Source organism: Cervus elaphus, chromosome 9 (assembly GCF_910594005.1).
Source record: "Cervus elaphus chromosome 9, mCerEla1.1, whole genome shotgun sequence".
NCBI lineage: Eukaryota > Metazoa > Chordata > Mammalia > Artiodactyla > Cervidae > Cervus > Cervus elaphus.
The window spans coordinates 48,887,909-48,901,562 of NC_057823.1; the positions used below are offsets into that span (position 1 = coordinate 48,887,909).

At 38.0% G+C, this 13,654-nt stretch overlaps 1 protein-coding gene across 1 annotated transcript; it reads right to left on the reverse strand.

Moving 5' to 3' along the window:
- Positions 1–1,637: 1,637 nt before the first annotated feature.
- On the reverse strand, positions 1,638–13,241 carry LECT2 (leukocyte cell derived chemotaxin 2). The gene is made up of 4 exons (XM_043912836.1): positions 13,009–13,241; positions 10,845–10,941; positions 9,076–9,221; positions 1,638–1,902 (listed from the first exon to the last, which is right to left on the reverse strand). The coding sequence occupies exons 1-4, from the start codon at positions 13,052–13,054 to the stop codon at positions 1,736–1,738; spliced, it is 456 nt and encodes a 151-aa protein (XP_043768771.1). The 5' UTR covers positions 13,055–13,241; the 3' UTR covers positions 1,638–1,735.
- Between the last annotated feature and the right edge of the window lie 413 nt (positions 13,242–13,654).

Sequence of the window (13,654 nt, forward strand, 5' to 3'; positions counted from 1 at the left end):
GAATGACCTAAAGTTATTTGGCACTAGGGAGATGAATAAGGTAGATGATCAAACCAGGCAGTGCCAGTGTTACAGTTTTCTTCTTTTTAACCAAAACGTAAAGTCTTAATTTGCTAGCCTTGTATAAGATGTTATGACACAGTAGAGAATAGTATCTAACAGGATATGAGAAAATACTGATGATGTTGTGTAGACTCTAAACTACCTGAGAGCCATCAGTGAGTTGTCTTCCTGGATACCCACCTGAGTCCAATTGCCTCTATAACATCTTATTCATGATGATAAATACTCGTGAAGTCACCTCCCAACCATAAAACTACAGCATTGATAGTAACCTAAATTTTTCTGTGTGGTCCTTCCCTATCCAGTCCTGAGATAACTAGTGTTTATTATTTGCTTGATTACCTTTTTATATGTTTTTATCACATATACATGTGTTCCTAAAAATTGTGTTTTTGCTTTATAAAACAGTATCATGCTATATGCTCTTTTGAGCTTTTTTAATGATTCATCTATTTTGTTATGTTTAGCTGAGGTTCATTTATTACGATTGCTGTATAATATTCCATTCTGTAATGAAACCACAGTTTGTCCATCTGACTGTTGACAGGCATTTGAGTTGTTCTGGGTTTTGCTATGACAGATAGTAATATCATGAACATTCTTGTACATAGGTGCTAGTATACCAATGCAGCCCCTTCTCTCTAGTAAAAAAGTTCAGTTGACTACATTTCCAATAGCATAGCTACACTAGGAATGGAGTCATTCAACTGGAGTTTTCTACATTCCAAAAAGTTTAAGCAAAAATTCATGAAGAAAGTTTCCAGAAGGAGGAATTCACCTCACTCATTTCTTACTGACTAAGATCCTCAGAGCCGTATTATTTCTGGTCCTTTGAATAGTCATATGGTCTTATTTCCCTCTTATACCTGTTGTCAGCATAACCAGGAAAGAATCATAAGGGTATACAATGATGTGTAAAAATAAGTAGCTGTTACAGGCATATGGCTTGATGAGGCTGACGGACTTGGTTGCATGAGATACTTCAGGTCAGGGTAGATCTCTTTCTTTTTAGTATTCCTCGTAATGTAGACTTTCTGAAATCAATGTTCCATATTCCCTTGGACTACTATCATTCATTACCTGGAAGGTCAACAACTTATATAGAGTGTTGGGAATGTGTGGATGTCAAGACTGGCAAATTCTGTCTTATCCATGTAAACTCTTCACCCTCCAACCACCAAAGTGGTTGGGTATACCAATACCAAAACCTAAGGGTATTCCTGAAATTCTTTACTGCCTTAACTCAAAAGAAGCCTTGAGTTTATTCCCTTGGTATTTATGAACTTTATGTGTCTAGCATTATACAACACTCTAATCTTGTGCCCTAAAAACAGTTAAGGTTTTTTTCTTATTTTCAAGCAGAAAGCTAGTTTTAGAAATGTCAACATTGCTGTTGGCACCAGTTTGAAATTGTATGTTTGTTTATCCTATTTATTTAGGACTGAGAAATCTTTAAGAAAAAACACACCCCTGATCCCATAGGTTACAGATCAGACCTGAGAAATGAACTGACCCTCAAAACATCAAAGTGGCAATGAGTTGAAATCAAAATGCTTTTTTCTTTCTTTCATTCATCATGTTTCTATTTGAGCACGAATTTATTGAAAAGCAGGATAGGTGCCTAGGTTTTAAGAAGATGGCTGTCTTTTTCGAAGATCGGCTTGTCTTCCATCTATAGGTAGACAGTAGGATCACTCAGGTCACAGTTTTCAATATGTATGTGGGATTGTATTCCAGGGTAAACTTTCTGCAAGGGCAACACAGTGCCCAGTTTTTCTCCCTTCTTGATAGAACCTTTATATTTAATTGGCTTGATATAGAACATTTTAATGCAGAAACCTAAAAGAAAAGAAGAAGTAAAATTATTCATTATCTAGGTTTTAGTAGCCTTGAATCAGAAGTTTTTTTTTAAAGAGCAGAAATGAAAATAAAGACAAAAAGAAAGGATGGTTGATTGAACTCAATGAGAGAACAGAAGAAAATGACAAAATCATATCAGAAATGAAGACTAAAATTACAAGATGCTGAAGGAAGAATAGACTCAAATGAGTAGTTTAAAAAGGCATTAAGAATAGCTGAGAAACACCAGCTAGCTGGAAAAAATTGACCCAGAACAATGTCAACTTCAAGACAGATTCTGACAAAACAGACTTTTAAAAAAACAAAGCAAAATAGAAATAACAAGCACAAGAATACAAAGCTTTCTAAATACCAGAAGAAAAAAAAGACCTGTCAAAGCATAGAAATAATACCATTATAATACCATAATTATAAAATAATAACAGTGTTGGGACCAAATATATGAGTTGTATCTATAAATGTTAATTCATGTTTTAAAAAGATTTTCATATTGGCTTGAAAAGCAAAATGAAAGTCTGTGCTGTGTACAATTAGACAGTCACTGAAAAGGTATAAAAATTCAGGGCTGGAAAAGATTTACCTTGCAAATGGAAGGAAAGGGAAAGCAAGGGTTATCATCTTCTAACCTTCAGGCCAAAAAGCATTGAAGCAAGACAAAGAATGACAATTATAATGCTAAATCCAATGAAGATATAATAGTTAAAACTATCCAGGCACTAAATAACACAGAAATCATTATAATCATTATATAACACAAAAATCATATAAAGGAGAGATTACAGGAGATACAAGGAGAAATAGAAACCCAGTAGTAGTAGAAGACTTCAACACATCTGGTGTCAGTGCACACAGGTCAGCTGGACAGAAAGCGTAAGAAAGGCTATAGACGTGTCCTGTCCAACACAGTAGCTGCTAGCCACTGACTGGCCAGCACTTGAAATGTAGCTAATTAGGTGCACTTTAAGGATAAGATACACACTGGATTTTGAAGACAGTACCCCCCCAAAGTTAAGCATTACTAAGTTTATATTAATTGCATTTTGAAATGTTAATAATTTGGAGATCTTAAAATATTAAAATTAAGTTGTTTCCTTTTACTTAATGTGGATGTGGAAAATTAAGATTACATATGTGGCTTTTATTATACTGCTGTAGAAAATCTAAGCAAAATCCATAAGCTACATTTTATATACGTAAGTTAAACAGAATATGCCCAAGAGTGCTACATTGATACTAATACAACTACTAGTATAGCAGTGCAAGAAGATCTAAATAAGTGAAAGATATAACATGCTCATTGATTGAAAAGCCCATTACTTCTAAGACATCAGTTCTTCTCAGTTTGATCTGTATAATCAATGCAAACCCAATCTAAGACCCAGCAAGATTTTTGGTGGAGATTGACAAACTGCTTCTGCAATTTATTTGGAAATTCAGATAACCCAGGACTTGCCAAGGCAATCTAAAAAGATGAGCAGAGTTGGAAGATTTATACTATTAGAGATCAAGATGTATTTTATAGCTAAGATAATTAAGACAGTGCAGTACTGCTGGAAGATTAACCAACTGGCCAATGTAAAACAGTAGAAAGATCATAAACAGACCCACATATATGCAGACCTTGATTTATGACAAGATACTGCTGTGTAGTGAGGAGATAACAGTATTGGCAAGTTAATGGTATGGAGTCAGTTATCTATATGGGAGAAGAATTTGATTCTTCTCATTCCTTACACAAAAGCCAATTCCAGAAGGATTATAAATCTAAATATGAAAGGTCAAGCAATAAAGCTTGTGGACAAAAGCATAGGGTGAATATCTTTAGGGCTTCAGGGTGGGCAAGTGTGTCTTAAACAGGTAATAAGAATTATTAACAGTAAAGGAAGATATTACTAAATTGGACTGCATTAAAAATAAGAATTTTGGTTTATTAAAAAACAACATTTGAAAAGTAAAAAAAAGGAACTGTAAAATGGGAGAAGATAGTTATAATACATATTTGGCAAAGAACTTGTGTCCAAAATACACAAAAAGCTCCCACATACCTTTAAGAAAACACCGGACATTTTGCAAAATACATGAAGAGGCACTTCACAGTATCAGTGTTATCAATAAATATGAAAAAGGGCTCAATATCATTAGCCATAGGGAAATGAAGATTAAAGTTAAAGGAGATACCATTACACACTCATGAGAATGGCTGAAATGAGAAAAGTAGATAATACCAAGTATTGTGTATGGAGCAAGTGGAATTTTCACACACTCCTCTTGGGAGTGTGAATGAACAGCACCACTTTGGGAAAGCGGGTGGCAGTATCTGCTAATGCTGCAGGTACATCTACCAAGTGACCCAGCAACTCCACTCCTCTAGCGTCTGCCAGTTGCTGAGTATATTGATTCCAGCTATGCATTCTGGACCGGGGAAGTTGCTACAAGGGAGTCATATGGATGCACTCAGTCCACTTGTAAGATGGACCCTAGTGAAAAACTGTCTTGATCACCTGACTCCATGAGCCCTAGTCAGGGACCACAGTGCCTTCTGTGTCTTTAGGAATTAGTGTCAAAGTTTTAAGTGTCTTCATCTCCAGTGTGCAGTCATCCTGGTAAAAGGCTAGAGCAGGTCCCTTTGAGAATGGCTACAAGTAAGGTTTATAGTATAAATTTTTGGCTTTGTGACAGCCCTTCCTTAGAAGGGCTCAGCCTCCCTTTCATTCAAGAGAGCCCCAGGACTGTAAACTGACTCAAGTCTGGGAATCAGTTGATAGTGTTGGGGGAAGATTTTCAGACCCAGAATTGATTTGAGGTCAGAATTTTTTGTTCATCAGACCTAGAGTGTTTCCTTTTATACAAATCAAATAAAGCTTTAGTACGCTGCCCATCTATTTGGTTCTAGGTCACCGTGATTAACCAGACAATGCCATAGATCCTTGTTTCTGATGCATCTGATGACTGTTTCACCTCTGCTGCCTGTTGGGTAGATAGTCAAGGTAGCCAACTGTGACTGCTCAGTGGAGTCCTTTCAATGGCAGTCATTTCTCTTATTTTAAGCCTAGAGAAGATAGCCTCCAGATAGCTCCTTAAGGATGCGAGCTGCCTAGCAAAGTGTTTCTCATAGCCTTGGTGAGAGGAGTGTCACTGAACCTACCCCCAGCAGGAATGCAAATTTATGTTCATGAAAAGACATGTATTAGAAAGTTCATAGTAGCATTTTCCTAATTGCTTAAAACTGGATACTGCCCATATGTCCATTTAGAGAATGATTAAATAAATAAACATACATGCATGCAATGGATACTATAGGTAAATAATGATGAATGAATCTTGCAAACATCATGGGAATAAAAGAAGGCCCCCGCTCAAAAGAGTGCATGCTGTTTAATTCTATTTAAGTCATTTTTAAAAACTAGGCAAAAAGATTTTAAGAAGCTAAAAAGTAGTACAAGGGCTCTCTGGGTTGCTGCTGTTGTACTTTTTCTTGGAATAGTGTAACCAGCAGGTTACACTGGTGTGCTTACTTCGTGAAAATTCATAGAGCTGGCCATTTTTGCTTTGTGCACTTTGCTGTGTGTATATTCTACTGCAATAGATTTAAAACAACCAAATAAGAAGCCTAGGACCTGAAGTACCAGGAGACCTGACTTTACCTAGAACATAGAACTTCTGAAAATGTTGTTTTTGTTCAGTTACTAAATTGTGTCCCCCTCTTTGTGAGTCTGTGGACTGTAGCACAGCAGGCTCCTCTGTCCTGCACTATCTCCTGGAGTTGGCTTAAATTTTTGTCCATTAAATTGGTGATACCATCTAACCATCTCATCCTCTGTCACCCTCTTCTCCTTTTGCCTTCAGTCTTGCCCGGCATCTGGATCTTTTCCATTGAGTCTGCTCTTCACATCTGGTGGCAAAAGTATTTGAGCGTCAGCTTCAGCATCAGTCCTTCCAATAAATATTCAGGGTTGATTACCTTCAGGATTTGATCTCCTTGCAATCCAGGGGACTCTAAAGAGTTCTCCAGCACCACAGTTCAAAAGCATCAATTCTTCGGCACTCAGCCTTCTTTATGGTCCAACTATCACATCTCTACATGACTACTGGAAAAGCCATAGCTTTGACTATATGGACCTTTGTTGGCAAAATGATGTCTCTGCTTTTTAATACACTGTCTAGGTTTGTCATAGTTTTCCTTCAAGGAGCAAGTGTTTTTTAACTTTATGGCTGCAGTCACCATCCACAGTGATTTTGGAGCCCAAGACAATAAAATCTGTCACTGTTTACAGTTTTCCCCCATCTCTGCCATGAAATGATGGCACTGGATGCCATGATCTTAGTTTTTTGAATGTTGAGTTTTAAGCCAGTTTTTTCACTCTTCTCTTTCACTTTCATCAAGAGGCTGTTTAGTTCCTCTTCACTTTCTACCGTTAGAGTGGTATCATCTGCATACCTGAGGTTGTTGATATTTCTCCCAGAAATCTTGATTTTAGCTTGTGATTCATCCAGCCTGGCATTTCACATAATGTACTCTGCATATAAGTTAAATTAGCAGGGTGACAATACATAGCCTTGTCATACTTCTTTCTCAATTTTGAACCAGTCAGTTGTTCCAAATCCAGTTCTAACTGTTTCTTCCTGACCCACATACAGCTTTCTCAGGAGGCAGGTAAGGTGTTCTGCTATTCCCATCTCTTTAAGAATTTCCCACAGTTCATTGTGAACCACCTAGTCAAAGACTTTAGCCTAGTCAATGAAGCAGATGTTTTTCTGAAACTCTCTTTCTTTCTCCATGATACAACAAATGTTTGCAATTTGATCCCTGGTTTCTCTGCCTCTTCGAAACCCAGCTTGTACACCTGGAAGTTCTTGGTTCATGTACTGCTGAAGCCTAGCTTGAAGGATTTTAAGCATAACCTTGCTAGCATGTGAAATGAGTACAACTGTTCGGCAGATTGAATGATCTTTGGCATTGCCCTTCCTTGGGACTGGAACGAAAGCTGACCTTTTCCAGTCCTGTGGCCACTGTTGAGTTTTCCAAATTTGCTGACATGTTGAGTGCAGCACTTTAACAGCATCATCTTTTAGGATTTTAAATAGCTCAGCTGGAATTCTGTCACCTCCACTAGCTTTGTTTTTAGTAATGCTTCATAAGGCCCACTTGACTTCATACTCTGCCTCTAGGTGAGTAACCATATCATTGTGATTATCTGGGTCATTAAGACCTTTCTTGTATAGTTCTTCTGTGTATTCTTGCCACCTCTTCTTAATCTCTTCTGTTTTTGCTTACCATTTCTGTCCTTTATCATGCCCCATTCTTGCATGAAATGTTCCCTTGATAGCTCCTTTTTTGGGAAGAGATCTTTAGTCTTACCCATTCTATTTTTCCTCTATTTCTCTATTTTCCTCTATTTCCTGGCATTATTCATTTAAGAAGGCCTTCTTGTCTCTCCTTTGTATTCTCTGAACTGTGCACTCAGTTGAATCTATCTTTGCCTTTCTCCTTTGCTTTTCACTTTTCTTCTCTTCTCAGCTATTTGTAAGGCCTCCTCAGACAACCACTTTGCCTTCTTGCGTTTCTGTTTCTTTGGGATTGTTTTTGTCACTGCCTCCTATATAGTATTAGTGTTAATCGCTCAGTCGTGCCCAACTCTTTGCGACCCCATGGACTGCAGCCCACCAGGCTCCTCTGTCCATGAGATTTTCCAGGCAAGGATACTGGAGTGGGTTGCCATTTCCTTCTCCAGGGGATCTTCCCAACCCAGGGAGTAAATGCAGGTCTCCTGCACTGCAGGCAGATTCTTTACCAACTGAGCTACAAGGGAAGCCCCAATAGTGTTACACAAACCTCTGTCCGTAGTTCTTCAGGCATTCTGTCTCCAGATATAATCCCTTGAATCTATTTGTCACTTCCGCTGTTTAATCATCAGGGATTTGCTTTAGGTCATATCTGAATGGCCTAGGGGTTTTCCTTACTTTCTTCAATTTAAGCCTGAATTTTGCAATAAGGAGTTCATGATCTGAGCCACAGTCAGCTCCAATTATCATTTTTGCTGATGGTATAGCACTTCTTCATCTCTGGCTGCAAAGAACATAATCAGATTTGGGTATTGACTACCTGGTAATGTCCATATGTAGAGCTGTCTCTTGAGTTGTTGGAAAAGGGAATTTGCTATGACCAGTGCATTCTCTTGACAATATTGTGTTAGCCTTTGCTCTGCTTCATTTTGTACTCTAAGGCCAAACTTGCCTGTTATTCCAAGTTTGCCTGTTATTCTTGACTTCCTACTTTTGCATCCCAGTGCCCTATGATGAAAAGGACATCTCTTTTTTGGTGTTAGTTCTAGAAGGCCTTGTCAGTCTTAATAGAACTGATGAACTTCACCTTCTTCAGCATCAGTGGTTGGGGCATAGACTTGGATTAGTGTGATGTTGAATGGTTTGTCTTGGAAATCAACTGAGATTATTCTGTTGTTTTTGAGATTGCACCCAAGTACTGCATTTCAGACTCTTTCTGACTATGAGGGCTACTCCATTTCTTCTAAGTGGTTCTTGCCCACAGTAATAGGTATAATGGTCATCTGAATTAAATTTGACCATTCCCGTCCATTTTAGTTCACTGATTCCTAAAATGTTTATGTTCAATCTTGCCATCTCCTGCTTGACAACATCCAGTTTACCTTGATTCATGGACCTAACATTCCAGGTCCCTATGCAATATTGTTCTTTACAGCTTCGGACTTCACTTTCACCACTAGACACGAGTACAGCTGAACATTTGAAAATAGTTCACATCAACTCTTGCAGAAATGCCAACATTTTCCAGTTGTGGAACTGGTAAATGAAAGCATCTATTCTTTATAGCTAATATTGCTGAAAGTGATTTTGCTTGGAGGATGTTAAGCAAAGCCACGTGGGCCTCAGGAGGGCAGTGCCCCAGTGAGGTATAGAGCCATGTGGGGAGTGTATGCATAAATAAGATGACTGTAGGGAAAGTGGTGAAACATCTTGGAAAATGTGTGGGCTGTTTTAGTATGGTACCCTTGTCCTTTAGTTCCTAGGTTTTGTTCCTTTGAAAGAAGAATGAAACTTCTCTCTATAGAATATACATTAAATAAGCATCAAAGATCTCCACTATATGCCCCAGGTACATACACCACTTCTTACCTCTTCCAGAGATCCGAACACCATTATTGATGGCATTTTTGTTTTTATAAGGCTTCTCCTGGCCCATGATCATTCCGGTGAAAGGTGCGTAAACAGTAGAGCCATCTGGGCACAAGACATCTACACCCTGGTGAAGCCTCTGATTTCTAGGATGTAAATAAGAGTGAACAGACTGAAGAACTGCCCTGGGAATTTTATTGGCCAGGAACAGAGGTTAACTCATTGTTCCCAGTCCAGGGTATCAAAAATGTTGGGATGTCCCAGGTTTCCTCACTCTGTTTAGTCAGTTTTCACCTCCCTCTCCGCAGGTATTCATAATCACGTTGTAAAGGTTAAAGCGTGTAAGATAGTATTTGGTACACAAGAGGCATTTTTTTTGTTTGTTTGTTTTGTTTTTTTCACAAGAGGCATTTAAAAAAAATATTAGCCATTAATATTATATGGCATCTGGGGGAGATGAGGCAATCAATTTAAATAAACGTTATAGATACCTGAATCTTTACATCTGCAAGACCACTTAGAAAAGAGTTGACTTTTTATGGGAACCTGTTATATAAAAAGAATCATAGTCTTATTTTCTCTCAGTGATCTATACACATCATTTATTGTGTATGACATTTTAATATAGTGACTGATACCTCCTACAATTATTAAACTGTGTGGAGCACAAATGCAAAATGATCCCAGGTTGTAAGGTTTCCTGAGGTTGTCTCTAACAGTCCTCACTCTTCCTCCTCTTACCAGGCTCTTCTCCCTTCTAATAGGCTACCTGAACGTCAGATTCACCAGGATTGTTAGCCAGATACACCAGGATTATGTGTATAGCAACATCGAGCAGGTTCCATGTGAGGAGCCAGTAAGTTACTGAATGAGTCAAGTGCATAAACTTTAGGGTTTATGAACTAACTGAGCCTTAATTTTGGCAATTCAGAGGCCACTTTCCCCTGTGTCCCATTTCTCAGCCCTATTCTATGTATGAGACGTTGCTTTGTGAATAGTATCTGTGTGAGTGAGAGTTCTGTGATTAGAGTGGTGACTGGTAATGCAATTGCTGCGTGTGCTGTACACACTTAGTCGTGTCTGACTCATTGCGACCCCACGGACTGTAGCCCACGAGGCTCCTCTGTCCATGGGATTTTCCAGGTAAGAGTACTGGAGTGGGTTGCCATTGCCTTCTCTAAATGCAATTGGACATGTTGCTATTTCATCAGAAAGTGGCACTCCCTAAGTAGTACTGAGAATTGTTGAAAATTCATAGTATGTCCCTCACTGTCTGGAAGAGATTACCTGCTTAGGGCCAGACTTTGGTATTTACCTTCCAAAGCCTGGGTCAGTAACACCATAGTCTGCTAGGAAGAAGAGCTGAAAGCCTGAATCCTAGTCCCCCAGCCTTCAACCACCTTCAACTGTGTTTGGCAGGTCCCTCAACCCTTTGGTGTCCCATTTCAAGTTCCTCATCTATAAAATGGGATGGTAAAGTTTGGTTTTCATGTTGGAAAATCCAGGTGAGACGAGTCAACATTTGAAAACACAGAGAAAACACTGCTCTCCTCTCTGTGGTCTGTATGCAGTGCTCTCTTCTCAATTCAGAGCCCCCAGTTGAAGCCCTGTTCTTGGAAGTTGCTCCAGACATGGTAATGTAACTGGTTTTGCCTCTGAATTTTCCTGCTGTCAGAAGGGAGAGGATGGTGAGCACTTGTGGAAACTTACAGCAAGGACACTGAGCAAAGAGGTTGAGCTGAAAGAGCGTATGTGTGAAACCCTATTACCTTTGAGCCGTGTACTGGCCACAGCCGTGGCCATCACATGTCCTGATCTCATTGGAAGACTTGCCAGCACATATAATAGCCCATGGTCCAGCCAGTGCTGAAAAGGAAAAACATGAGAAGCAGATTTCCTGACCACATAGTCCCAATATCCATTATCCTCATGTCTCCCAGTAGATTCAAAATTTCTCTTTTCATTATACTTTTTCTCTGATTTTTTCTGTAGTTTATGGGGTGGCCTGCCTTTAACTCCTGATTCAGCTATAAGATGGCTCTTTTTTCCCTGGCCATGGAAGTTTGTTTTCTGACATACAGAGTATTTGTAAGTTTATTTACAAGCATTCATCTTTATTATTTGTTTTATATTATCCCCCCCCCAAAAAAGTTGTAGATTGTGCTTTAAAATTTTTCTTTGCTTATGACTTGGCGTGGGGAATTCTATGATTAGGTTAAACAAAATAATCGAACAACATGGCTCAAAGAAATGATTCTAGAGTAACTTCGAAATGTTCTTTATTTTTAGTCTTGATCCAAGAAGATATTTGAATTTAAGGAAAAACAAACTATGAGTTAGCAAAGTTTATTTAACACTAAATGGATCTCTTTCATATTCGTTAACATAGAAGAGGAGATTCTTAGAAATAAGAACATGTCAAACTAATTTAGCCTAGAGTGGAGTGTGAAGAGAAGGTGGGGAAGTGAGTAATGACAATTATTTGAAAAACTGAGAAGCAGTAAAACATGGAGGGAGGGGGCTGGCTTTCTTCGTATGTTTTGTGCAAACTTTCCAGACAACTTCTCGTTATTAGAGTAAGCACTTGATAAATGTTCCTTTAAATTGTTTCCTGGATTTCTAATTATTTATATTCACAGAGAGATGCATTAAGAAACTCATTGTTTTACTTCAAAGCAAACTAGCAAAAAATGGAAGCAAAAGCAGGAATCTGCTAATTTGGTTGTTGATTGTATTTAAAGGTATTTTGCTATTCATTAATATATGTTATGAAAAGAAGCTACAGAATATGACCATTAAGCATATTCTTGAATATACCTCTAAAAGGTGGGTTTCACAAGTCTTATGCCTTGGGACCAAGCTTCAAGTCACTTTGACACTAATATTTATCCTTCAGAATTGAGGCATATATTAGTTATTATTATCAGAAATTAATGTTCATGTCAGTGTATGGCAAAAACCACTACAATATTGTAAAGTAATTAGCCTCCAACTAATAAAAATAAGGGAAAAAATAAAGAGAAAAAAAAGAAATTAATGTATTCATTTGCTCTTTTGCTATGACAGGGGAGTGTTCCCCTTGTCCTAATCCATACTAATTTTTGTGTCAGGGGTTTTCTAAGTCAGATTCTCATACAAACTTTATTTTATAATTTTGTTCCAATTAATTCCAAACTAAGATTGTTCTTCCTTTTCTGCTTCTCTCATTAAAGAAATAGAACATTCAGGTGGAAATCATTGAGAACCACTCCTGACCCTATGTATTCTTCCTATTCTGCCTTTTTTTAAAATGTTTTTTTTTAATTGTGGTACAAGTCCCATAACATAAAACATACTGTGTTAACCATATCTAACCGTGCGTTTCAGTGACACTAAGTACATTCATATTGTTGTGCAACTCTTCATCCATCTCCCAACTTGTTCACCTTCCTAAATGGAAACTGTGTCTGCAATAAACACCAACTCCCCACTCCCCTCACTGCCCCCCGCAACAGCATCTACCAGTATACCTTCTAACTCTATGAACTTGACTATTCTAGTTACCTTGTATAAGCAGAATCAAATAATATATGTCTGCACCTAATGTTTATTGGAATGCATTTTTAAAGTTAACAATGTATGTCCTACACACAGACAAAGCTGCTTTTTCCCCTATGCAATACGGTAGGTTCTCATTAGATTTCTGTCTTATACGTGGTAGTGTATATATGTCATCCCCGGTCTCCCAATTCATCCCACCCTGCCATTACCCTCTTGGTGTCCATGTTTGTTCTCTGCGTCGGTGTCTCTATTTCAGCTTTGCTTCCTATTCCACTGTTAACAACCAAATATACAAGTTTCTGTTGTGATTGTAATGTTAATGACTTTCAAATCTGTCCTTGGAATCAATTTTTAAAAGTCAGTCAGGATTCTAAGACAGTAATTTTGACTTACCAGGAGAAATCAGAGCAGCCAGAAGGAGGGCTCCTGTGGAAAACATTTGTCTTTGTCTCTCTAGAATGCTTCTTCCTCTGACACTTAGCCTTGTCCCCACGCACTCTGTGAAGAATATTCCAGTCTGAACTAGTATTTTCTAGCTATTTAACCTTAGAATTCTGCATCTCTCGTGTCTTCAATTTGGTATGAGACCCAAAAATTTACGAGAATGGAAGGAGTCAGATTTTAATACTCTGTAGACGGCTATGTAGGACCTACGTAAAAGTTTTTCATCTGAAGAAGTTAACTTTATTGGAAATGCTGACTAAATATTAACAGAAATGATAAGACAAGGCTGGGTGAAGAGTGATTTTTCTCTGGGCTGTGACGGGTGGGAGGATATCCACATGAAAAAAATGAATATTTAATATTGTCCACTAGTAGATCTATCTTTCATTCCCTGGGTAGGGCATGTTTCAGAAAATAAGATTAATAATGTATGACCTTCTATAGTATATTCTTTAGTATATCCCTTGGGTTTTTTTGGATGATCAGTTAATTTTATCTGTGTAATGTTTGCAAATACTTTTATAATTTTGAGAAAATTATATTTCTTTAAATATGTGATTTTAAATGTTTGCTTGTTTGTAATAATGAAAAATTA